This window comes from Enhydra lutris, unplaced genomic scaffold (assembly GCF_002288905.1).
Source record: "Enhydra lutris kenyoni isolate GAN:26980312 unplaced genomic scaffold, ASM228890v2 scaffoldscaffold13, whole genome shotgun sequence".
In the NCBI taxonomy this organism is placed as follows: domain Eukaryota; kingdom Metazoa; phylum Chordata; class Mammalia; order Carnivora; family Mustelidae; genus Enhydra; species Enhydra lutris.
This window is the reverse complement of record NW_019154097.1, coordinates 55,129,112-55,153,752: the sequence shown is the minus strand read 5'-3', so window position 1 is coordinate 55,153,752 and position 24,641 is coordinate 55,129,112. Positions and strand designations below refer to the sequence as shown.

The 24,641-nt window shown below is 63.7% G+C and overlaps 1 protein-coding gene across 5 annotated transcripts; it reads right to left on the bottom strand.

Annotated features, from left to right (window-relative positions):
- Window positions 1–3,090: 3,090 nt before the first annotated feature.
- Window positions 3,091–21,624, bottom strand: LOC111146367 (MICAL like 2). 5 transcript variants are annotated; one of them, XM_022501894.1, is made up of 16 exons: window positions 21,433–21,624; window positions 14,474–14,522; window positions 12,682–12,823; window positions 11,631–11,818; window positions 10,903–11,012; window positions 9,890–10,675; window positions 8,165–8,421; window positions 7,023–7,113; window positions 6,318–6,454; window positions 5,864–5,931; window positions 5,647–5,770; window positions 5,452–5,542; window positions 5,235–5,308; window positions 4,495–4,609; window positions 3,695–3,741; window positions 3,091–3,306 (listed from the first exon to the last, which is right to left on the bottom strand). In XM_022501894.1, the coding sequence occupies exons 1-16, from the start codon at window positions 21,573–21,575 to the stop codon at window positions 3,212–3,214; spliced, it is 2,517 nt and encodes an 838-aa protein (XP_022357602.1). In that variant the 5' UTR covers window positions 21,576–21,624; the 3' UTR covers window positions 3,091–3,211. The 5 variants fall into 5 exon arrangements, with proteins under 5 accessions (XP_022357602.1, XP_022357603.1, XP_022357604.1 ...); XM_022501895.1 differs by having other exon boundaries at window positions 5,864–5,928; XM_022501896.1 differs by having other exon boundaries at window positions 6,432–6,454.
- Window positions 21,625–24,641: the final 3,017 nt, after the last annotated feature.

The following is a 24,641-nucleotide window of genomic DNA, read 5'->3' as shown; positions in this document are numbered from 1 at the left end:
TCTCTGGGCCTTGATCCCTTTCTCTAGAATGGGAGGGGGTCGCAGGGGCTGAGGCGCCATCCATGGGAGATCCAAGCCAGCTTCACCCGTCAGAGCCTGAGACCCCCATCTTGGGGGTTCCACCCAGGGCAGGGACTGAAGGAGGGGGGTTGGGCCAAGTCAGTGGAGGTTGCAAGGGTAAGGTGTGGCCAGAGTGAGCTCCTCTCTATGATGTCCTTGGGCCCCTAGAACATGCTGCCAACCCTCACGTGGGCAGGGGTCTAAGATGCCCCAGAATGTCCCCCAGAGACCTTGAACCCCTGCCTACATCCCTCCTTGTCCCTGGCGCCTGCAGGGGGGGGTGCTCTGCCAAGGTGAGGCCCTGATTCTCCCAGGCCCTGGGAGCACCTCTGTGACTGTGCGGGGGTCCACACAGGGCCCATGGCCGTCCATTCTCACGGGAGGGGAAACGGAGGCCTGGAAACTGGACCCCTGGCGTGTCCAGTGTCACAGCTCAGTATATGCATGTCATTCATTCCCTCCACACACGGTTCTTGCACTCCCACCATATTCTGGGCGCCGGGGACATAGTGATACCACGGACCAATGAGCTCCCTGACTCAGGGGATGTCTGTCTTAGGACAAAACCAATACCTGAATCCAGAAGGTGACTTCCAAATGAGAAAATCTGCTGGGGTGGCAGGCAGAGAGCCAGGGGGATCAGGAAAGCTCCCTGAGGAGGGCACAGCTAAGGAGTCAGCCTGATGGAGGATGAGTTCTAGACAGAGGCATGGGCATGTGCAAAGGCCCTGTGGTATATCTGCTTGGAGGCCAGTGAGCTGTGGCAGAGCGAACAGAGGAGGGGCAGCAGGAAGCTAACTCAAACCCTGCCTTCCTGGGAGTGAGGGGTGCAGGAGCCCAGGTCCCCCTCACACACACACAAGCACCCCATCCCTGGCCTGGATGAGCCCCTCCCTCCCCACCTCCGGCTACACCCACCCTGAGATTCCCCCAAAACTTCTACCCCGTCAGCCCTTAGTCCATGGTTTCCCTCTGCCCTGAATGTCCTCCAGAAGTTGCAGCCATGAGCCCTAGACCCATGGAGCAGCAGGGGGCTTCAAGATGTGTGTGCCATGAGTGGGAGGGGGTTCAGCCAGGGAACAGCCCAACCTTGGTACCCCCCACCCCAGGTCTTTCCGGGCCTCATGTGGGAAGAGAAAAGCCCAGACACTTGCCAAGGCCCTCCTGTATGCACAGACAGTGCAGCCCTGGGAAGCACACAGACGTGTATCTGGCTGGGCCTCCTGCTCATTCGCTGTGCCTTCTGGAACCTGCTGAGCCCTCTCTCACTGGGGTGTGAGCCCCCTGGCCTCCTTGCTGTGGGTGGAACTGGGCGGATCCTCCAAGTTGGGGAGGCAGCGGAGAAGCCAGGCCCCACCTACACCCCACAAGCAGTCACACCTGTGGATCCCCTCCTGCTCTGCCCCAGCTGAATGGATATTGCAAGGACCTGGGAGCCCCGTGCTTGTCCTGGGATCCCCCCAAGGCCACACCCGTGCTTGTCTTGCTCTGATAGTGTCCACAGGGGCACCCGGCGGAGAGCATGACGTCCTGCCCAGGCCTCCACCACCAGCACCAACCTGAACCCACCCAGCACCCCAGGGAGTAGCCCTGATGAGGGGCATGTATCTGTGGCTGGACCGGGGTGGACAACATGCCCAGCCCCATCTCAGAGACCCCCCCCCATAGTCCCAGCCCACAGGGCCCCCAGGGCCTTGGGGGGGGGGGGCCAGGGACCAAGCTCAGGCCCCACCTAGCTTGCTGTGTAGCTTCAGGGGTCCGGTGGCCTCTCTTTGCCGTTTCCTTGTCTGAGAACTGCAGCTTCTCAGGGTCTCTGGAGCCGGGTCCCTGTTGGGTGACCCTCTGCCTCCCCCTGGTGGTGAAGAGCCCACACTGCTGCAGGCCGGGGTCTCCACTGGACGGTGGAGCAGACCCGTCCAGGCTGCCCTTCACCACGCATCTCACCCTGGGGTGTCTGCTGAGAAGAGCCCATTGCGCCCAGAACCCAGGAACGATGCCGAGCCTGCGTGGCCCACTGTCCGCGGACCGATCTGGCAGCCGACCCCTCCACTGTGGGCCCTCCTGCCTCTCCAGTGGGGGTCCTGCTGTGATGGGCCGGCCAGCATAAGGCCTCAAGTCCCACCCTCCCACCACCCCCCGCCACTGCCGCTGGTCCAGATACACCCACATGACCCACACGCAGCCCCTCTGTCGGTCACCAAAGGCTCAGAGAGGGCAGGGCCCTGGCCCAAGACCACTGAGCCAGGCAGCAGAGCAGACACTGCAAACCCATCTCTGCACCAGGCAGCTGCCCTCCCTGTCCCATGTCACACCCCGGCCTCAAGTCCCCAGAGTGCCCGGCTGAGACTCCGGCACCCCTTAAGGGCAACAGAACGCAGTGGGAGCTCTGTGGGTCCCCAAAATACTCAGCCGGGGACCCCGTCTGCCACCAGCCTGGGGAATGCTGGTGCTGATCCCCTGGGGACAGTCCACCAAGACCGCCACAATGGGCTCCCACAGTGGCTGGAGACAGCACAAACAGGGAGACAGGCCGATGGAGAAGTTCCTCTCCTGGCGTACCCGAGTGAGGGCAGCATGGGGCAGGGACTCAGGGTGAGCTGCAGAGGGCCTGCTCCACTTTGGCCTTCACTGACCCGACTGTGCCCTCTCCACCAGACATGGGGAAGGGCAGTGAGCCCCCCTCCCTGTTGGACACCAGGCCCGGGCTTGGATTCTTCTGTCCCAGGGCACAGCTCCCTCTGCCCCCAGGCAAGGTCACAGATCTCAAGCTTTGGAGATCCCCACTTGGGGCCAGTCCCTGAGTACAATTGGCACAGACCTGTCCTGTCCCTGGCTCAATCCATGCAGCCAGGCCAGGAATCAGCCCCAATGCCCATCTAGGAGCGTCCAGACCAGTTCAGAGAGGGTTAGCGCCTGCTCAAGGCCATGGACACATCCCCACTGATGCATAAGCGGGCTCTGGCCAAGACCTCGGGCCAGGTGCCAGGCCGCCTGGGAACACGTGGCGAGCAAGAGAGTGAGCCCAGGCCATGTGGTCACTTTCTTTATTGTGGCGGCTCAGAACCCACAGGGAGGGGGGTGCAGGTCCCCACCCCCACGGTGCCCGCCCTGCCCAGACTAGGGGCAAGGGTCTTGTAGCCAGCCAGGCAGCTCACTCAGGGGTCCTGCTTTTGCTCCTCAGGGACAAGACCCTGGACAATCTGAACTTGGACTTCTTCTTCTGGTCTCCACTGTTTCTCTGGAGGTCTAGTGGGGGAAGGGGATGGACACTGAGGATACTCACCACCTCTTGGCCACCACCCCTGCCACATTTGTCCCTCCCGCCCAGCCCTGGGAGCCCTCCCTGGGCCCCCAGAGCCTGGAGGAAGCCAGGCCCTGTCAGGAGCCCTGAGACTCAGCCCTCCCTTGGGGAACTGCCTCTGCGCCTGCTGTTAGAGCTCCCGCTGGCCTGGGCACCCTCCTACCCTGACCACATGGTCAGCAGCTGCCTCTCGGCCCCGCTGAATGATGGCAAGCTAGCTCCCTTGGGGTGAGCCTTCCTGTCCTCGGGCTGTATCTGTCCATGGGTCCTGGCCCCCACCCCCACGGGAGACTCAGCCCGGACCCCCCCACCTCTGCCCTGGCCCCCCGTTACCCAGCCTCTGGATCATGTTCTGTAGCATCTCGTCCTCCTCTAGCTCCCTGAAACAGGAGAAGCACAGCAGTGAGGGGCTGCCCTCAGGGGTGAGGGGCTAAGGGCTCCCAGTCAGACTCATAGCCGAGCCCCCAGCCCATGGGACACCTGCGTCAGCTGTCGCCCATCGGCCAATAAGGCAGCACCTGCCCCCTCTGGGTCCGGACACTCATCGGTGGCACAGGGACAGGAGGGCCCTGGAAGGACCTGGACCAGGGCTCCCTCAGCTCAGATGGGAGCACGTTTAAATTTGGCCACTGACTCTGTGACCTTGGTAGGTCCCTCCTTTATGCATAGGGACAGACGCGCCCCTATGGGGAATGGTCAGGAAGCCGGCAGCTGCCCCCAGGGCTGGTTGGAAACCAGAGGCCACCCCCAGGGCTGGTCAGGAAGCCAGCAGCCCAGTGCCGCACCAGGAGACACGGGTGGCTGTGTGTATTTAAATAAAAATAAAATATAAAGTTCCATTCCCCTGTTGAATGGGTCACAGTGAGCTGTTCACATTGTGGAATGTTCCAGCAGCAGATGCTGACCCCTGAGGGTCAGGGAACACGGGGCTTGGTTGGGGGGCAACCTCTAAGACAGGCAGCCTGGGTCTGCCCTCGGCCTCAGGGCCTCCTCCTACAGGACACAGTGTGGGGGGGCGTTCTCCCTGCTGATGGTGGGGAAAGGCTCTGCGCAGGAGGTGACCAGTCAAGGCCTGGCAGGGAGGAGCTGGTGTTCTGGCCGCCCCTCACCTGGGCCCCAAGCCCCGCCCTCACCGGAGCCGGTCCTCCTCCAGGAAGTCCACGATGTTGCTGCGGTCGTCCACCGTGCTGACATACTGGCTCAGCAGCTCTTCCTCACGCTGCTGGTCCTGGAGGGACTTCAGATACTCTGCAGGGACAGCCCGCCTTCAGTGGCAGCCCTGCTATCCCATCGCGCTCAGGGACACAGCGTCCCCATCCCCAAGGGTCAGGCTCCTCCCCTGGAGGTGGGGGAAGGGTCTTGGGGGCAATTGGGGACAGAGTCTGCCCTTCTGCGGTGAGCTCTTGGCTACGCCAGATGGACAGATGGACGGATGGACGGGTGGAAGGGTGGTCGGGTGGGTGAGTGAACGAATGAATGAATCAGTGGAAGAACGGCCAGATCAGACGCAAGCGCCGCTGCCGCCATCCCACAGCGAGGAAGGGCAGAGCCGGGGCTGCCGTGCCTCAGCCCCACCATCTGCAGTACCCAGAGGCCATGCTAGTCAGGGCTTACAGCCTGCACACACGATCAGCTCACGTAACCACTGCAGCTGAGGGGAGTGCAGGTGGTAATCACTGCAGAGGAGCACAGAGAGGGTGAGTGCCCTGGCCAAGGACACACAGCCAGGAGAAGAGGCGCTGAGACTTGACCCTGGGCAACCCATCAGCCTCTGCCAAGGTGGCTGCCTAGGCAGCCAGGAGGGGCCTGGGAGAGGCCGCCCCCACCCGCCCACCCCGGCTGGCTGCGGTTCCCTGGGGTAGGCAGGACTCACTGGGCTTGGCCATCAGCTGCCGCAGCTCCCCCTCGAGGTCCAACTGCTGCTCCACCAGCCGCTGGTCCCTGGCCCTGCCAAGGGGACGCAGGCGTGAGGCCCAGCCCGCCTGGCTGGCCGCCCCCACCCGCCCAGTGCTTGAGCTGGGGCGGCCGGAAGAGGAGGCGGCTGTCCAGGAGAGGGCCCCTTCCGGGGGAGGAGCGGCTGGACCCCTCACTTGTACATCAGCTCCGACTCCTGCCGCAGCAGCAGCTGCTTCTCGTGGATGAGCTGGAACCAGTCCGCCATGAGGGTGTCCTCGGAGGCATCTGTGGAGAGTGGGGGGGCCAGGATGGCTCAGCTGGGGCCAGGGCGGCTCCAGGGCGAAGCTGGCTAAGGCCAGGCTGGGGCACCAGGCAGCGTATCGGCTCACCTCCCTCAGCGGCACGGAGACGCTTCTCCAGTTCCACGCCCCTGAGCTCCAGGACGTCCAGCTGGTTCTCGATGTCCTGCATGTGCCTCTGGATCTCCTCCGGGGGCATGTAGTTAGGGGGCAGCTGAGGGTGGAGGGCTGGTGAGGGGCCGTGGGAGACGCCGGGCCATGCCCCGGCGGGCGGCGTTCCTGGCTCCCCATACCCTGGCTTACTCACCTTGGCGGGGTTGGTCACTGCCTTGCTGGTTGAAGAGGGGACACCAGCCGAACCCAAGGTCTTCCCTGCTGAGGGCGAAAAAGTCTCCTGGACCTGGTGGCACCAGGCCCAAAGCTGTGTTGACCCCACCCTGCCTGACCAGCAGCCCTGCTCGCCCTTCACCCTGGCAGCCCTAAGCGGTGCCCTGCTGGTGCCCAAAAGCCAGAGCTCACAGACAGATCCAGGCACCATCCTCCCCGCCCCTGTGCGCCCCCGTCAGCAGCCCGGGCACCCCAAGCGTAAACGCTCCCCCATCGCCAGGAGGACCTATCTGGTCCTCCCCTCCCTACTGGTGGGCAAGAGCTCAGGGACAGAGTCCTCCAAGCTCCCTGCCCCACCCGAAGCCCCTCTGACACCACTGGGTCGTGTTCCAGGGCTGGGCATCCGGAGCCCCCGGGTTCCCGCCCAGCATTACCTGAGGGGCTGGGTGGAGGGCTAGCTGCACCCACCGTCCTGTCAGGCGAAAGAGGGGTCGGGGGAATGTGGACGGGCCCCTCGGAGCTCTCACGGGCCTTCCCAAGTGCCTCACCAGTCCGGGGCTCTGCCAGGACCCTAGACAGAGGGCAGGAGGTCAGCGGAGGGAAGGACAGGCTGCCCCCACACCCAGGTGCAGACAACCTGAGGCAGGGATGAGCTCGTGACCAGCTGCGACCCTCTTAGAACACAGATGTGTATTCCCATGAGCACTCACCTGTGGGTGTGAGCACCATCCTCACATCTGGCGCAGGACCCCAACCCCGCTGCCCGCCCCCGGGCCACACACTGCTACAGTGCACTCAGGGCAGCTGGTGTGACTGCCCCCACCATGACTCAGGCTGGTGTGACTGCCCTACCGTGATTTAGGCCGGTGTGACTGCCCCCCGCCGTCACTCAAGCCGGTGTGACTGCCCCCCATTACTCATGCTGGTGTGAACTGGCTTCTGCTACCACTGCTGAGAGGTCCGGGCAGATGTGCACTCATCCCTCCCATGGGTATGTTAGTCGGTCCGTTTGTGCGCCATTATTCACCTGTGTGCACTGGTGAGTACCTACTCTGTGCCTGACCCTGTGTTAGCCCTCAGACCCCATGAGCACAAAGCCTGAGGCCCAGGTGCAGGTGCAGGGGAACCCCCCCCTTCACCTCTCAGCAGGGTTTTTCTTCACCGGCTTCAAGCGGGCCCTCCATCCTGCCGGCCCGTCCTCCTGGTCTTCCTGGGGGCTGGCACTCATGCCTAGGTTGGGGGACAGGGACACAGGTCACAGGGGGTGTTCTGCTGGGAAAGACTGGATCTCACCCACCCCCACCCCAGCTTCCTGCTGCCAGAGCCTCTTGAATCCCCACACAGCCAGCCGGGCCCACAGGACAGAGTCGGGCTAGGAGTTGGGCTCAGGACTTCAAGCCTACACTGTGTGTGCTCAGGGGAATCGCTCCCCTCTCTGGGCCTCAACTTTCCCTGATGCCACATGGGTGAGGGGGAGGCCAGGTGAGCCCCATGGATGCTGAGTGCCCATGTGTCTGTGGGACGGATGGCTAAGCTGGGACAGCCCATCTGCTGGCTTCCTTGGCTGAGAACAGAGTGGCTTTCATTACAGGGGGACTCGGCTGAGGGAAAGATCTTGGTAAAACACTGAGCATGGGGTGTCATGTGAGCCTAGCTCAGTAACGCCAGGGCACCCGTAAGATACCCAGGCGTCCAGAAACAAGGTAACTCCACAGTTACCCCAAAAAGTGTATGAAACGGCGCCGGGAACACGAGGCCACAAGATGGTAGTAAGCGGTGGGAGGGGCCTCTGGGAGGGGCCCAGGCCCAGGCCCAGGGGCGGCTCCAGGATGCAAGAAGCCCCGGGGCACTGCTGTCGGGACAGAGCAGGAAGGACAGACACGCACAGGAACCATGGACGAGAAACCCCAGGGAAGAGGGGGTGAGGCCACGACCAGGGCAAGGCAAGAGAGGAATCACGGACACCCTGGCGTGGTCACCAGGGACAGTGACGCCAATGACCGGGGCCACGGGGCCTCAGCAAGAAGGACCGGTGGGGCAGGTGGGTGGCTAACAGTGACCATAAAGCCACGCCACCCCAAGAACATCGGCCGCCCCGAAACTTGAGTCAGGCAGAGCAGGGAGAGAGAGCAAAGACCAGGGTGGGTGCTGTGACCCAGGTGATACAGAGGACAGGCACTCAGGGCTGGCGAGCCCAGGTGCCAGGCAGGAACCCGAAAATCACTGCAGAACCACAGGCCAGGGAGCGCCCACCCCACCTCTGCTCCAGGGGAACTCTTACCCTTCACTGGTGGGGCCTCTGGCTTCGGCCTGGAGCCAGCACTCGCCCGACTGGCCCCGGAGCACACAGGCGGGCTCTTCCTGCCCGCCTGGGGCGATGTGGCTGCCCCTGACATGGTGCCCACCTTCAGGGGGGCTGGAAGCTCAGGCCTCGCCGGGGGGCTAAGGGCCCGGGGAGATGCCAGCTGTGCCAGCTTGGCTGATGGACTTGCTTGTGGTCCTTCGGTTCTGGTATGGGATTGCAGAGCAGGGGAGGGTCTATGGGCGAGAACGTAGGCATCAGGCACAGGTGGACCCAGGAGCCCTTCCCGCCATGACCCCCAGGCAGAAGCCCCTTGGCCTCCCCTGGCAGCTGATTCCTAATGTCCACCCTCCTGATGGGGACAGACAGCCCCTCCAAGGGACTAGCCAAGGGCACCCACTTCTGGCACAGGTGTATACGGCCCTGGATATTACCTTCCCATCTTACTCTGGTACGGGCTGAGATTAAAACACCCCCAAAACACACTGTGCATGTGCTGAGGGGCCACACCACAGCCCCGCCCCCTTCCAACTACCTGCCCAGAGCCGGGATGCACTGGGCCCGCCTAGCCCCATCTGAGCAACATGTGTGAGGCCTCCCCATGGGTGGCCCATCAGCGGCCATCCTGCACCCTCTTGGGGCACATGCGTGCAGGAAGCAGGGCTGCCAGCTCCCAACAGGGCCCAGGGCAGAGGGCTGGGACCTCCCCAAACCAGAGCAGCTCCTCCATGTGCCCCATGCTCCCCAGGAAACCAGTCTCTCCCTCCCACTTCTCCCCACCATCTGGGTGCACGGTGACCAGGGCAGCCCTAAGCCAGAATGCCGCCCCAAAATAAGGGGCCACACGAGGTAGCGGGCATGGCCTCATCAGCCAGCCTGGTGTGCAACCTTCTTACTCACTAGGCCACCGTTGCATGGTGAACGGTTTCCCCCCCGCCCCAACATTCACGTCCACTTAGAAGCCCAGAGCATGGCCTTATTGGGAAATAGGGTGTTAGCAGACGTAACCAAGTATGGATGAGGTCATCCTGGATTGGGGAGGCCCTAAGTCCAGTGACGGGTGTCCTTATAAAAGAAAAGTAGAGGACACAGACACAGAGAAATTCAGGTGACCCTGGAGGCTGAGAGGGAGGGTATGGCCACAAGCAAGGAAAGCGGGGCCACCAGGAGCTGGCTGGGGGGGGAAGGACGCCCCTCCCCCAACATCCCCGGAGGGAGTGCAGCCCTGCCTGCCTCGGGTTCGGCCCTCTGGCCTCCAGAACTGGGAAAGAACAAAGTTCCGTCGCTTGAGCCCCCAGAGCACGGTGCTCTGTCCAGTAGCCTCCGCACATGACCGCGGGGACACTCCATCCATCAGGGCCCGCTCCGTGTCCAGCGTGCAGAGGGCACCGGGGGAGTTGTGGGGGGATGAGCTCTGCCCAGGTCAGAGAGAAGGACACTGGGACCTCTCCCATCCTCTGGTTCCCCATTGGGTGTCCTCCACGTGTGCCATACAGAGGCCCCAGGGGACAGCATCCATGCCCCTGAAAGCCCAACCACTATAGCTCTAAGTGACAATGGTGTCCCCTCCTGATGACCACTGGGCACTCTGGGTCCCGTCTTATTCCCACTTCCCAGATGAGGAAGCTGAGGCTGGAGAGCACACCCAGGTAGGGCCTGGAAGCCTCCTCAGCTGCCCCTGACCCTGCCCAGCCCCTCACCCACCTGCCAGGCAGCTGGGCCCCGGTGTCCCCGAGCCTGGGAAGGGCCTTCCGGAGGCAGCTGAGTGCCTGCTCCCTGCTGCTGTCCCCAGAAGCCACATCTGCTGGAGCTGGGGCCCTGCCCGCCAGGCCGGGGCTGGGGGTGGCCCCGGGAGTCTGGAAGAATCTCTCGCGGGCCTGCTGCATCTTGGAAGCTGATGGGGTGCCGTCTGGGGTGTCTGCTAGGACTGGAGACGCTGGGCCCACACTGACCTTGGTCTGGGGGGCTGCCACATGGGGGGTCCCTGGGCCCTGTGGGGTGGCCAGGTGAGAGTCCGTGGCACTTGGCATCAGGGCAGGACGGGAGCTGACAGCTGCTGTGTCCTGGACCAGCGGTGACGACCCCGCTGGGGAGCTGTTGGCCACACGCATGCTGGCTTTGCCACCCTGGAGGCCCGCCAAGAAACTGGGCCCGGCTGAGCTACCCGCGTGGACGTGGGAGGAGGTGGCGGCCGGAGGCTCAGCTGGAGTGGGGACACCCTTGGCCGCTGAGCTGCCCACCACCGGCTCCGGGGCCGCTGGCCTGGCTTTTGGCCTTGTGTCTCGGAGCCCATTTGCCTCCTGGGCCTTCCACGGGGCACTGCGTGGCTGGGAGTCCGAGGGCACAGCCCTTGGCTGTCGGGGGCCCGGGGCCCGCAACGTGGGGCTTGCGGACGTGGCTTCGGGGTGGTGGCTGGAACACACGAAGACGCCGGGCTCGCCGGTGGGCCTGTAGGCCCCAGAGTGCAGCGTGTTGGAGCACTGCTTACACCTGAGGCGGGGCAGAGGCAGGCCCGTGAGGACACTCCAGGCTGGCATGCGTGCCCCACTCACGCACACGCCTGGGCACAGGCTCGTGCAGCCCCACGTCCGCGTGTGTGGCGGGGACTCACTCGACAGCCAGCCCTCCTCGCGGTCATTAGTGTCTGTGCCTATCAGCGCGGCACACGCACACACACGAGCACACGCACGTGCCGAGGCCCCCCGCGCCGGCCCCACCTGAAGCAGCTCCGGTGGTAGAGTTTCCCGTCGGCCAGGTGTCGCTGCACAAGGTGCACGTGTTTGCCGCAGACCCCACAGGTGCTGCTGACTGAGCTGCTCGGCGAGGCCTGGCCCATGGGAAGGGTGCCAGCTGTCATTTCTGAGGTCCCCCCACCCCAGGCCTCCCTCCTGACCGCTGCCCCATCAGTGGGCGAGAAGATCCCACTTTACAGACCAGAGAACTGAGGCCCCAAGGGGAGCAGCAGCCTGCCAGACGCTGCCAGGAGGGCCCATGCCCCGGCCGGCCAGACTCCAACCTTAGGGTCTGCAGCCCAACCCCAGCATAGGGGGTCTGGGGGCACAGAGGACAGGTTCACGAGCTCCTGCGGCCACGGGAGGGGCAGCGGTCCTAACAGCAGGCTCGAACAGCAGGGGGCGCCCAACCACAGCATATCCCCTGCCTCGTCCCGGCCTCTGAAAGTGGGGATACCCTAATGCCCTGGGCAGGCTGGGAGGACACACCCAGGATTCTTTCCTGGCCCACCCACAAGGGAGGGGCAGAAGGTCACAAAGGTCGGGACTCAGGGTCCCAGCTGTGCTCAGCCTGCACCACCTCCCTGGGCCTCAGTGACCTATGGGTACAATGGGGATCCTGTCCCGACCGCGGGATAGGACCCCACTCCCAGGGGGTGTCAGGTCACACTCAGTGCCAGGAGCCAGAGGGAAGGCGGGGCTGGGGTGCTTACGGTCTTTGGCAGGAGGCCGCCTGAGCTGCCGTCCTTCCACTGGATGGTGGGGTTTCTATTGGCTGGAGACAGTGGCTGCTCCCGGGCTGCAGTGGGTGAGGGCCTGGCCGGCTGGGATGTGGCCTTCTTCCCAGACGGCTCCTCGCTGGACTCCGATGAGGGTCTTTTGATACCAGCCATGCCCCCAACTGCCATGACACAAACAGGCTCAGGCTCTGAAAGCATCTGGGGCCACCCCTGGTCCAGGTCCCCTGTGGGAGCCCGGGGCTGCTGGGAAGGGCAGCTCCCGCGCTGTCCGGGGGCGCGGGAGGGGTGGCCGAGGTCAACTGGGCGCACATTCCCAGCGGGGGCCTGGCCTCCCCCATGGCCCTCCCCTCTGGCTCTGAGAGCCCCGATCTGGGGTCTGGGAAGTGGAACTTTTCTGTTTCTCCACAAAGTGGAAAGATCAAGGCGGGGCTGGTCCTGTGCCCAGAGTGATTCCGGGGATTTCTGAGGCCTGGATGAGGAATGTGGGGGGAGGGGAAGTGGCTGAGCTTTGGGGTGCACAAAGCAGCCAGAATAAAGTTCCTCGGGCCTGTCCCTCACCCACGCGCCCTGCCTGGAGGCCCTGGCTTGCCAGGGCCATCCTGGTGTCTATAAGACCAAATGTCAGGACCAAATGGGGTGGTAGGGGGTGCGACCTCTGGAGCCAGGCCCGGGAGCCCACACAGGGTCTGCCAAGCTGCCTGAGGCAAGAGTTGTGGGCACAGTTTCCAGGCATGTAGATGGGCAAGCTGAGATCAAAAGGGTGAGGATCTGGGCACATCCATTTGGTGGACAGATGTGGGGGGGCCTGCAGGGTCTGAACCCGTGCTCATTACTTCCAGAGCATGGGGGTGCCTTGCTCCCCTGGGGAGGAGACCACAGCTCAGGGAGCCCCATACATGTGGCACCAGAAGGGCCTCCCTGCCCACTTTCTGCCCCACTGGGCAGCGCTGGGGGCCGAGACGGCGGGTGGGCCTGGCCGTGCGGGCTGTGCAGAGGCGAGGTGGGAGAGGGCCTCCTGACTCACTGGGGGAGCGTCCGTGGAAGTAGTTGTAGTACTGGGACACGTAGGTCAGGATGCTCAGCCGGTCAGGCACCTTCAGGGCCACCATGTCCTCAGCGTCCAGCAGGGCTGGGATGCCCAGCTCCTCCTCGGCCACACGGAAGGCCTGGGAGGGGGTGGTCAGCATGGGTGGGCTGGGGGACAACCCTTCCTCCTTCCCTGCCAGCCCACCAGCTCCTCCAGGAAGGAGGCCAGAAACCCGCTCAAGCCCAGATAGCTCTGGGTTCAACGTTCACGCTCTGCTCAGGCTGCATGACCTCCCTGAGCCTCAGTTTACCAGTCTGTACAACAGGAACCATATCCTGGCCACGCATGAGCCAGTCCCTGCCATGGCCAGCCTGCTATCTCCTGCCTGCAAACGCCCATCCCTCACCTGATGGTCCTCGAGTCCCACATGCTCCCTTCCCCTAACTGCTGACACAGCCACACCACACCTGAGGACAACACCTCAGTCTCCAGGCGTCCGAAATAGGGCTCCAGGGGTGACCTTCCTGCCATGCTCAGGCCAAAAGCCTCAAATCTCCTTTGACTCCCTTTCAAAACACATTCAGAATCTGACTCCTCCTGCGGCCATCATCATCCCCTTGTCACCCACCCCGCTGTCAACACAGTTCCTGTGGACCCCGAGCACTCCCACAAAGCACTCCCACTCTCCCCTGGGAGAGGAGGCCAAGCACTTCCCATGCTCCGCCAGCCCCACTCTGCTCCCACCGCCTCCCTCACTGTTCCAGCCTTGCTCCCACTCTGTTCCCCCCGCCTCCCCAAGTCTGTTCCCACCGTGCCCCCACTCTCTTCCAGCCGTGCCCCCACTCGCTGTTTCTCCTACTACCCAGGTCCCTGCCTGCCCAGCGCCCTTGCCCAGGGAGCACCCCCCCACCAGGTACGCCCCTCCCAGAAGTGCCCAGGGGGCTCCATCTTTCCAGGGCAGGACCTGCCCTGTCCCCTCATGAGGCCGCACACAGCTCTGCCGCACTGTCCCTGCATGTTCATCCTGCTGGCGCACGCTACAGTGTCGCTATAGGACTTCCTGCCACGACGGACGAGCTCCCATCCAAGCTGTCCATCCTGAGGGCGACCCGTGGAGAGCGCGGCTGAGGAACTGAATCTGTCCTTTATTTCATCTAAATTAAGTCAAATTGAAAGGCAAACCATCCGCGAGCTGGGCAGGGCCGGCCGCGGACACCTGGGTTTGCCCCACCAGAGCCCAGTCTGACACCCCGCTGGAGAGCCAGCTCTGGGAGGAAGGGCGTGAGTCTGTCTCTCTAGGCAACGGCCTCCAACGACAATGGGGCGTGTTCTGCAGTGAGGAAACTGAGGCAGGGAAGGGTCTGGCGTCAGTGCAGCAGGCAGTGTGCTCAGGACCCGGCAGGCAGGAGGTTGGCGGGCACACACTGTAGGTCTCCACAGGGCAGGGAAGGGCCACCGGCCCGCCAGGACCCACCCCAGGGCTGGTCCTCCCAGAGCCACCTCTGGCCCCCATCTGCCTTGGGTGGGAACTGAGTCCTAGCCACTCCCGACCCCTGCCTTCCCCCACAGGAGGAAGGAGACCAGGAGGTCCGGGGTACCAGACAAGAGGCTGTATTTCTGGGGTAGGGTGACCTGGCTCAGGACAGGCTGCAGAGCTCAGCGGTGCGTCTCCGGCCACCGGGTGCTCACCTGCTAGGCCGGCAGCTCCCACAGCTGCCCTGGGGGCGCCCGAGGGGATCTGGGACCTGGGTGACGGTGCAGGGAAGACTAGAGAAACAGGGGCACTCACCAGTTTGTTGTTCTCATAAATGTTTTCCTTCCTGAGAGCATTGAAGTCTCTGGAAGAGAGAAAGACAGGTGTCCGAAATAGCTCAGGGAGGGAGACCGAGGCACGAGGTCACCACCCGGCACCCCAAGCAGGCAGAGCTGGCCCTGCTCCGGGCTCAGCAATGCTGGTCGGCACCTGGGCAACCAGACTGACCAGCATGCTCCAAGCAGCGGGTCCCCACAGGGTGGGGAAGGGCCACAGCCAAGGCAGGACCCACCGCAGGGCCCTGTCCTCTCAGAGCCACCTCTGGTCAAGACAAAGGCACCAGCCTGGGCAGCACAGCCAAGCACACGTCCGAGTGGGCTGCTTCCAAACTCCCAGAAGCCTGTGGGCCTCGTGGGTCACCGGAGGCCCGTGTCCCAGGGGTGAGAGCAGGGGGTGGACATAAGAGGCAGTGGGGGACGGAGTTCCACGCGGCCCACTAGTCAGGGCACCACCAAAACCTGACCTCGGGGGTGCTGAATGTCCGAGGTGCCAGGCCCAGCCTGGATGGGACTCCGTGCCCCACCCAACACGGGCACACCTCAGCTCACTGACCCCCTGCAAGGGGGCTCCAAGCAGGAAATATGGCCAGCCCGGCAGCCACCTGTCCTGACACAGGCCACTCAGATACCACCGGCAGGGCCTCTGCTGCGGCTCAAGCCCCTTCAGTATGTGCGCTATTGGACCCAGGGGGAGCCCTCTCCTCTCTCTCTAAGGCCTTAGTGTCCCCGTCTGGGAGGAGGATGGCAGCTTCTGACTGGAACCGGGGGGTCTGGCTGCAGCGGGTGCGGCAGGGAGGGGACGGGGCTGCCGTGTGCCCAGCTTCCTCCAAGGAGACCCCCGCCAGCCTCCAGCCCCGCGTCCATCACCCTGCCCAGCTTCGGGGAGAACTCGCCATCCGCTCGGACCACCCCCCAGGTAACGTGTTCCAGATGCTAAGACCACCCCATGAGCACAGACAGTGCTTTTGTGCATGGGACAAGATGGAGGCAGCTCTGTCTCCAGGAGGACAAAGGGCCAGAGGGGCGGGCGCGGCACCCTCCTGGTTCTTCAGCGCAGCCACAAGCAGCTCACCCGGGGTCTGTCCCACCGGTGTCCACAGCACACGGAGGGGCTCGTCTCTACCCGTCACCCAGGGGGCTCTCGGCAGCCGGGGCCTCCGTCCACCGCCCCCCTCCCTCTGCCACCCCATCCCTTTGAAAGTTCAATCTCTTTTCCAGACCTGCCCCGGGTCACTGACCCACATGGCCGTGTCCTCAGCAAGATGCCCCGGTTGTGGGAGGGCAGGATAACAAGGTCTGTTTTGTCTGCAAACACGCGGGGGAAGGAGGCCCCAGCCCCTACATCTGCCGTGGGGAGGGGGCGCAGCGGCTCGCCTGGCGGAATGCGGGGAGGGGGGCCTCGCTTCGCCCAGACCCCAAGGGAGCACCTCACCGTGGTGGTGCCGACCCCGCTGAGCAGGCGCCAAGATGGGCAGGTCGGAGCCTGCCCCGTGGCCCTTTCACTCAAGGTCAAGGACCACCCTGCCCCCAGGACCCTGGGCCCTCAAGGCCTCCACAGTGGGCCCAGACTCCCCGGGCCAGTCTCACGGCCACCGCACCCTTCCTGAAGCAAGCTCTCTGCCCAGGGTCTTGCCCTCCCAGCCTCTTGAGCTCGGCCCACGCTGCCCCCTCCGTGGGGCACACACTGGCCCTGCCTGAGGCACCCACCGCGGCCCCTCCCCAGAGGCACCCCGCAGGGCCCCAGCGGACTCTTCTCTGCCTCTGGCTGGTGGCCGTGTGAGCTCACACCCCCACAGCAGGGGCCTCGGTCGGCGTCGCCTTTGTCCCTGAGGGCCGCCTGGCCCGGCGCTCTGGCAGAAATCTCTGGACTGAGTTGCCCAGCAAACCCTTCAGAGACTGCCAAGGAGAGTCCACGCCGGTCCCTGCCAGGAAGTCCAACAGGGCCAGCTCTCCACCATCAGGGAGATGGTGGGTCCCCTCTTGTGGGGACTGGTGGAACTGGGCCCCCCACAATGATCTGTTGGAGAGTAACCCCTGCCCCGGGACCTCAAAACGTGACCTTTGGAAACAGGATCTTCGTTCCTGACAGAATCCCGTTCAAATGAGGTCATGACAGTGGGCCCTAATCCAGAACGACTGGCGTCCTTATAAAAAGGGAAATCAGGCCCCGGACGCACACAGAGGGGAGCCGGCCCTCCACCAGCCCAGGGGGGAGGCCCAGAGCCTCCGGAGGGGCCCACCTGCTGGCTCCTGACTCAGAGGACACACGTCTCTTCCAGCCGCCCTCTGTGTGGTGCCTCGTGGAGCAGGCCTGACAGACAGACAGCCCGGCTTCGGCCAACCCTCCGAGGGGTGGGAAGGTGGCATATGAGGCCTTGCTGGACCAAAATGCATGAGCTGCACCCTCAGGGGCCGTGCTGGCTGACCCTCGGCGAGGCGGCTGTGGCTCAGAGCACCCCCACCCCTTCTACCCCGGTTAGATCATGTTTTAGTCGAATTCCTGTCATTTAAATTCAGTTCCGTTCTGGTACTACTCCCAGGTGCCTGGGGCTCTGCACACACTGGCTGATGAATTAGTTCCCAGGCTCCCCGAGCGAGGGGACTTCTGGGGCGTCCATCTATTCTTTCGACATCGGCCAGCAAACGGACTCGTCGGGTCTCTTCGTGTGTCCTGTGGCCGCTGACTGGTCTGCCGTTAGCCGGGCGCCGGCGTGGGCCCAGCCCTGGCCTGGCCATGAGAGCCAGGGCATGGCCCCCCACCGCTGGCCACAGCTGACCACAACTGTTGACCTCGGGGCTCTTAGGAATGCGTACCCCCTTCCGAATTCCTGGAGAGCTGACCTCACGCTGTTTATTTCCCGGAACAAAACGCAGCCACGCGGGGGGTGGGCGCTGGGCTGGGAGGGACTGACCGAAGGGAAGGCGCCTTTTCCAGGCACCCCCAGTACATCTGGAGTTAATCCCACAGGGAAGGGGAGCGGAGAGGAAGGGGAGACACAGAGACAGACACACAGAGATGGAGAGGGACAGAGACTAGACCGAGGCCGCACGGCAGAAGGGGAGGGAGGCAGCAGGCAGACTCTAGCACAGACCTCGGCAAGGTGGACGGCACAGGGAGGAATGGGACATGACAGGCGCCGGAGGCCTGAGGCAGGGAGAAGGGTCTCAGCTGGTGCAGGGCCCAGGGCCCCACCTCCTTGCACCCGGTGGACAAGTGAGACCCCTCAGCCTCACTGCAAAGCCGCAGGCCTCCCCGAGGTGGGAGTAGACCCTGACCCCGACCCTGGCCTGGGGCAGGGCCCAGCCAAGAGTCAGCCCTGGGGCTTCCGTGGTGGCCTGAGGCGGGTATCACAGGTCACTGGCCCCAGGTGGCCCTAAGGAGGTGGGCTGGCAGCTCCTCCTGGGTCCATCCTGGAGAGTCTGGCCGGAAGGAGGCCGCGGGGGCCTGGGCAGCAGGCCCTCAGGCCGGGGAACAGAAGGCCTCTATCCCCAGGCAGCTTTCTGCTGGCCAAGAGGCCGGTGTGGGAGGGGACGCCAGCCCGGCTGCTTGGGGCCAGCCCACCCTCTGCTCTGGCCCAGGAAGAGAAACAGTGCTGTCTCCAAGGATCTGGGTGGGGGGGCTCTCTGGACTCCGGACTATGTGAGAGTCTCAATGCACGTCTCAGAGAGCTCCGCCGTGGCCGGGGAGTCACCGTCCCCCCCACCGGCTCTGCCCCAGCCCTGACGTTGGCCTCCCGAGCCGGAGGGACCTGGAGAAAGATCAGGTCCCCCCACCTCAGGACTGAGGGGCTGGGAAGGCCTCCTGCCCCCTCTTCCTGGTGGCAGCTGCCACCCCTACCTCCTGCATCTCCCCTGAAAACCTCAGCCACCCCTGGTCAGCCCAGAAGGGGAAGGAGCCTAGCTGCCCGCTCCAGCCCTGACAGGTCTACCGCCCGAGGCAGGAGGGGGCTGTTTGTTCTGGGTGGCTCCAGCGTTCACCAGGCTGCTTGGCTGAGGTGAGGTTCCTGGGGACATGGACCACAGGCGGGCACCCTGGAGGCCCACCTGAGAAAGCCTAGCACTCTGGGGCAAGCTGACCAGAGAGGGGCCCTGGCGGCTGCTGCCCGGCCAGCTCCGGGGGGTATCTCGGGTACGCCTGCCTCCCGGGGTCCCCACGGGCCACCAGCATGTCACACGTGCCTCCCAGAGCCAAGCCGCAGGAGCGGAGCTGTAGCGTCAGGCAGCTGACCACCACCTGTCCAGCTCAGCGCCCGGGCTCCTTCACAGATGTTCCCCAGGAAACCGCGGGAGGAAACGGCTCTGGTGTAGCAGGAAGGCTGGAGATGGGGCACAGGGAAGGACTTCCTGGTGGCCAAGTCAGAGGACACGGAGCCGGATGTCCACTCTCCTGTAGCCAGAAGGCTTCTGAAGGACGGGGAGCCTGGAGGGGGGGAGGGTCTCGTCCAGTCTGGCCTTGGAGGCGTCCTCCTGGAGACGGCATCCTGGACTACTCCTTATTTCATACTTCCTCCCCTCCCCGCACCCCTCGGCGGGTGTGTGTGTGTGTGTGTGCACAGGGACTGGGGCGGGGGAGGGGTGCGTAAGGCACAACAAAGGACACATGTGTACCCACAGTCAGCATGTACACAGCACCAAGTACATGTACAGCGTTCCACCAGCCCTCAAGCGCCCACCATGCATCAAAAACTACTAACGTTCTACCAGTGACCACAAACAGAAACCCACTCCCTTCCAGTTCCGGAGGCCAGAAGTCCAACATCAAGGCACCGGCAGGGCCGTGCTCCTTCCGGAGGCTCTCGGGGAACATCTGTTCCTTGTACCTCCCCATGGGCTCCAGGCGTTCCTTGGTTTGCGGTCCCATCACTGGGTCTCGGCCTCCATGGTCATGTGGCCTCTTTCCCCTCCCCCCTGCACACAGGCACCTGCGGAGCCCCAACCTTGCAACGACACTTCCCAAACCCCTACTGTCCCTGTGGAGCGCCAAGTGCACGCCCTTATCTATAGCTCTCCAGCTATGTGCTCCTATGCACCAGGCACCTGGCAGGTGCCAGACACAGTTCCAGGCACTGAGGGCAGTCAGTGACCAAAAAAGACATCCCCACCCTTTTGGAGCTAAAGGGCAGTGGGGGCAGATGGACAAAACCAAGTCAGTAGTAAATGAGATAACTGATGCCCTCGATGTCACTCCCGGAGGCAGGGGCCAAGTCCACCTTCTTCAGTCTGCAGTGCTGAGTACACAGCAGGCACTCATTAACGGTTAAAGGACCAGTTGTTTGACGCCTGCCTGTGCCAGCACGGTACACACCCATATGTGCACACCTGTGCTCACGCTTGGGCAGTGTCCGCTGGGACAGGCTCAGGCGCCACATACACACCCACACACCCACAGGGGGGCCTCTACTCCAGCAGAGCAAGGAGCAGACAGAAGGCCCAGGGCTTGGAAAAGCCCTAAGTCTCCAGTGACACCCACAGTGTCGTCCCGAGGCTGCCGGCCCAGAGACGGCCATACCCCATTTGCCTGTAACCGTGGATTTCTCCTGCGGCTCGGTCCCAGCTGCCTGGGCTCAGGCCCCAGCCAGCCTCACCTTGGACCCTCCATGCTCCCCGGGGGGCTCCGCCTGTCCGGGTCCCACCCTTAGCCCTCCTCCCCATCAAAGCTCAGCTTAGGGTTTTCATTGTGGAAGCCCACTCTGCCCAACACCTCTGCCTGCAGGCGTGACTGAGGTGCACCCCTGGGCAAGGGGCAGAAGCTGCTGCCTAAATGCCACATGGGGCGTCCCCAGGAGGCTCCAGTAATGCATTTCACAACCTGGGGCAGGAGCAGGAAGTAAGTGCAGGCCTTTGTCAAGACGAGCTTCCCTGTAGAGTGCCTGGGAGTACAGAGTACCTCTGAGTGTAAGGGAGGGGCCCCGAGGGCCAGCCCCGGCTCTGCGGACTGACGTGCTCTGTGCCCTCGGCAGGGTGTGTGGCCTCTAGGCCTCAGTTCCCCAGTCTGGGCAGACAGGGGCCTCGCGGAGGTACTGTCTCTGGCCTCTCCCAGCCCCAAGACCACCCTGGCAAACACACACCCCAACCTACCCCTGGATCCAGCCACAGCTTCTCAGAATGCTTTTGAACATCATGCCTCTTCCGGAAGGCAGGTGGCCTTCTGAGGACCCCCTTCCTAAGCCCTGGTGCCCCCAGTCCAGGAACCCTCCCCTGGAGCTTTACCCATCTCTAGTTCACATGAGTCGGGGGCCAGGCCATCAACACACAGACCTCTGCCCCAGCAAGCCGGGTCCCAGTCACTCAGCTGAACAGCATTTGCTGTTCGTGACGGACGTGGGGACAAGATCCAGCCTGCGAACCACCAACTCCAAGAGCCTCCTGGGGCAGTCGCCCTAGTCCCTTCCCCTGCCCTCGTTCCTTGTCTCCCAGGGATAGGGGCTCAGCCTCCACCTCATACCTGTCACTCTAGGGTGCCCAGGCAGGCCTGTGGGACAAGAGCTAGGAAGTCTGGGGCTTTCAGCTCTGTGCCCGTCCCTCTCCCACACTGTCCCTGGGTTGCATTCTTAAAGGTGCCTGGACCCCCTGGGGCAGAGACACAGCTCCTTCCATCTGGGGGGAAGTCCCTGGGAGCAAGGCGCTGGGGTTGGGCGACGCGCAGAAGGGCAGCCCTGCCAGCGCTCTCCCAGGGAAGCCGCGGGGTGGGCCGAGTGGCTGTGTCCGGAGCCCAGCCTGACTCACGGACTGACTAAGCCAGTGGGGGCGGCCGGCCGGCCGGCCGGCCTGGCTCCAGCCCAGCTCCACTCGGTGGACGGGCACACTGAGGCCACCGGGCGGGTCGTGACCGTAGGGACCCCGCTCCGCGCCGCCCATCGCGCGGTTCCGCACACACGCCCCGCCCGGCGGCGCCACAGGCCCCAGCCTCAGTTTCCCCGCCTGCGGTGCACTCACAGGAGGTCAGGCCGGTGGCGGTGCAGGATGGCGCAGAAGGCCAGGCCGTCGCGGAACGACGTGGTCATGTTGGTGATGTTCACGTCCCGGTAGCCCTCGCACTGCTGCCGGCACCACTGCTGCAGCGCCTTGGTGGCGGCCATGCGGGCAGCGGCGCGCGCCCCGGCGGCGGCGGGGCTCCAACTGCGCCTCCCGGAGCTGCGGGCCGCTGCCCGCGCCGACCGCCGACTCCCCGCGCCGGCCCCAGGTGCCGACTGCCGCCCGAGCCCAGCCGGAGCCCTGCCGGAACCCTGCCAGAACCCTGCCGGAGCCCCGCAACCACAGCGAGCCTCAGCCGCGCCGCCGGCGGGAGTGCGGCCCGAGCCAGCCCCTGAGAAACCCCGCCCCCAGAGGGTCCCGCCCCCTTGAAGGGCCCGCCCCCGAGTGGCCCCGCCTCCAGGGAAGGGCCACGGCCCCTAGGGTCCGCTCCCTCCAGGCTCAGCTTAGACTGGCCACGCCCCCTCCAGGGCCCGCCCCCGCCCGGAGCCACGCCCACCCCACCTGCCCTCGGAGCCCCTTGAACCTCCACTGCTCTTGGGCTTCTTCGGGACTTTCTTTTCTTTTCTTTTTCTTTTTTTTTTTTAAATTTTTTTTTTTTTTAATTTGACAGAGATTACAAGTAGGCAGAGAGGCAGGCAGAGAGAGAAGGAGGGGAAGCAGGCTCCCTGCTGAGCAGAGAGCCCGATACGGGGCTCGATTCCAGGATCCTGGGATCATGACCTGAGCCGAAGGCAGAGGCTTTAACCCATTGAGCCACCCAGGTGCCCCCGGGACTTTCTTTTTAACGCCCTCCCACCAACTGTCGTGGAGAAGTCAGGGACAAAGCCTCTCTACAGACGGGGAAACAGGCTAGGAAGTGTTGGAGCGCCCCGGCCTGCCTTTGACCTTGGGCACTCTTGACCCCAGGGAGGCCTCCCCTGAGCCCCCCAGCGCGGGAACGCCCCTCACGTTCCTGGGCTTTCAGGGGCTTTTCCTCCGGGGTGCTCACGCTGGCTGGCGGGGAGCCAGGCTAGGCGGTGATCTCGCTTCTGGTTACAGCCCAGGGCGCTGAGGCTGGGAAGGGGCCACGGTCCTCGCGTGGCCCCGCCAGTGTGGGGGAGAGGTCAAGCCCTCCAGGAGTCTTCCCCCGTGGGCCTGTCCACGGGGCTGTTCCCAGGGCTCTGCGACCCTCGCAGGTCATGCTGATCTGTTGTGTCCTGCTTTTCCACCGAGAGCATCTGTGACAGAAGTCATGGGGGAGATGCACCTCCTGTGGGACTCCAGTTACCCAGGCGGCTTCCTCATTCTCATTCCTCATTCTCATGGAGCCCTGGCTGAGGCCAGGCCGCTGGACAGCCAGAAACACTGATACCAGAAATGGAAGATGACCTCACCTTCCCGGCCCCCAAGCTCCAAGGTTTGTCCAGACAAGGCCCACAGGAAGGAAGGTGTTTCCCCATGATTGGTCCCTGGCAGGGCTAAGGGGTAGCTTCTCTGTGCCCACCTGAAGGAGCAAAAACCATGGTCTTCCAGGCCAGAGCCAGGACATGGCATTCCAGCTCGTTACCGCAGCTGGGCCCTGACGGGTGGACATCCAGCTGCCCAGCAATGCGAGTGAGGCCTGTGTGTGGGTGGTGAGCTCCCCATCACAAGGGGACATGCAAGCAGGTGCTAGACAGGGAGCCCCCAGACATGGGATCAAGGCTGACAATGACCACTGCCCTGACCTGCTGGGGGTTTCCCAGTAGGAGGACAAAGGACAGTGTCATGCCAGTTTAGCCAGGCTGGTAGCTGGTCCTGGAACGAGGAACCAGCTGGGTTTTCCTGCTCCCCAGGGCAGCAGTTAGGAGAACTGGAAAAGCCAGGGAGGAAGGGAGAGGCCTGGGGGGAGAGCAGGGGGCGAACACAGGGACTCACAAGAGACACACAGGGCTGGAGGCCCACCTCCCTCAGAAGGAAGAGTGGGGAATGGCTGGAGCTCTGGTCCCAGGGGTTTAAGCTACATTCTTGCCCCTGCTGGTCACACGCAGCTTCCTCTAGGGACAGTGACTTAGAGAGCAGCATTTGTGGTGGGGTCTCCATAAGCATGTCATGTCCTTCCATTGGCCCTGCTCCCTTCCAGGACCTCCAAGCCAGGGCACCCCAAGTCCACCCAATTCTCCCTACTGCCCCCTCCAGCCACCATAGCCCACTCCTCCCCCAGCAGCCAAGGGAGATTTCTAGAAAGCCAACTGGACAAGCAGTTTCCTGCTGGGCCTCTGCAGCACTCCGAATAAAGTTCAGGCCCTGTCATGTCTCCTGGTCCTTATCACGCCTGCCCTCCCTGGCGTCACCCTCCCCTTCTGGCCTCAGAGCCTCTTCCCTGCTGATCCCCTGAACTCAGTCCCTCCTCCAGGACCCCAACCAGGCCCTACCCACAGCTGGCCACACAGTGGTTAATGGCTCCTTCTTGTCTGCTCCATGCCCAAATGCAGTCCAGCAGAAAACCAACCATGGCCACTCCCTCCACCACCACCACCTAGTATGAGCTTGGATTCCCACTGGAAACTTCTGACCCTGCCTCTGCATCAGCTTTGCTACCTACAGTGTATTCTCGACCCAAACTCTGGAACAGTGGGAGTGAGAGCATGCTCAAAGTCTCCTCAGCATTCCTGGAAGGACATGTCCCTCTAGCCATCAGAGCGGCCATCCTCCCCTCTTTCCTGACGGGGCCTCTCCACCTCTTTTCCCATGGCTGCGCTCCGCCCCCGCCCCAAGCTCACTGTCCTGCTTCTGGACCTCCACATTCACGCTTTCCTCTGCTGGGCTCAATCTTCTAGCATCTCCTGCAGGACAGTGGGGCCGCGGTGCTGAGTTCTGGCTAACAGAGGGGACAGGCACACCTGCAGACTCAACTCCCCATCTTGCCTGGTTTGCCGGCCAGGTGCACAGGACACGCAGGTGAAGGCTGAGGCCTCATTGACCAGAGACGGCTATGTGGGCCTCTGGGCAAGTGAGACATGGACACGCACTGGGCTCAGTTGGGGGCATTTTGCTGGCACAGCCAGCTGGCTTTCCCCTCCCATGACACATTCACAAGCAAAGGTAAAAGTGCCCCTAGCGGGGCACCTGGGTGGCTCAGTGGGTTAGAGCCTCTGCATTCGGCTCAGGTCATGATCCCAGGGTCCTGGGATTGAGCCCCATGTCTCTGC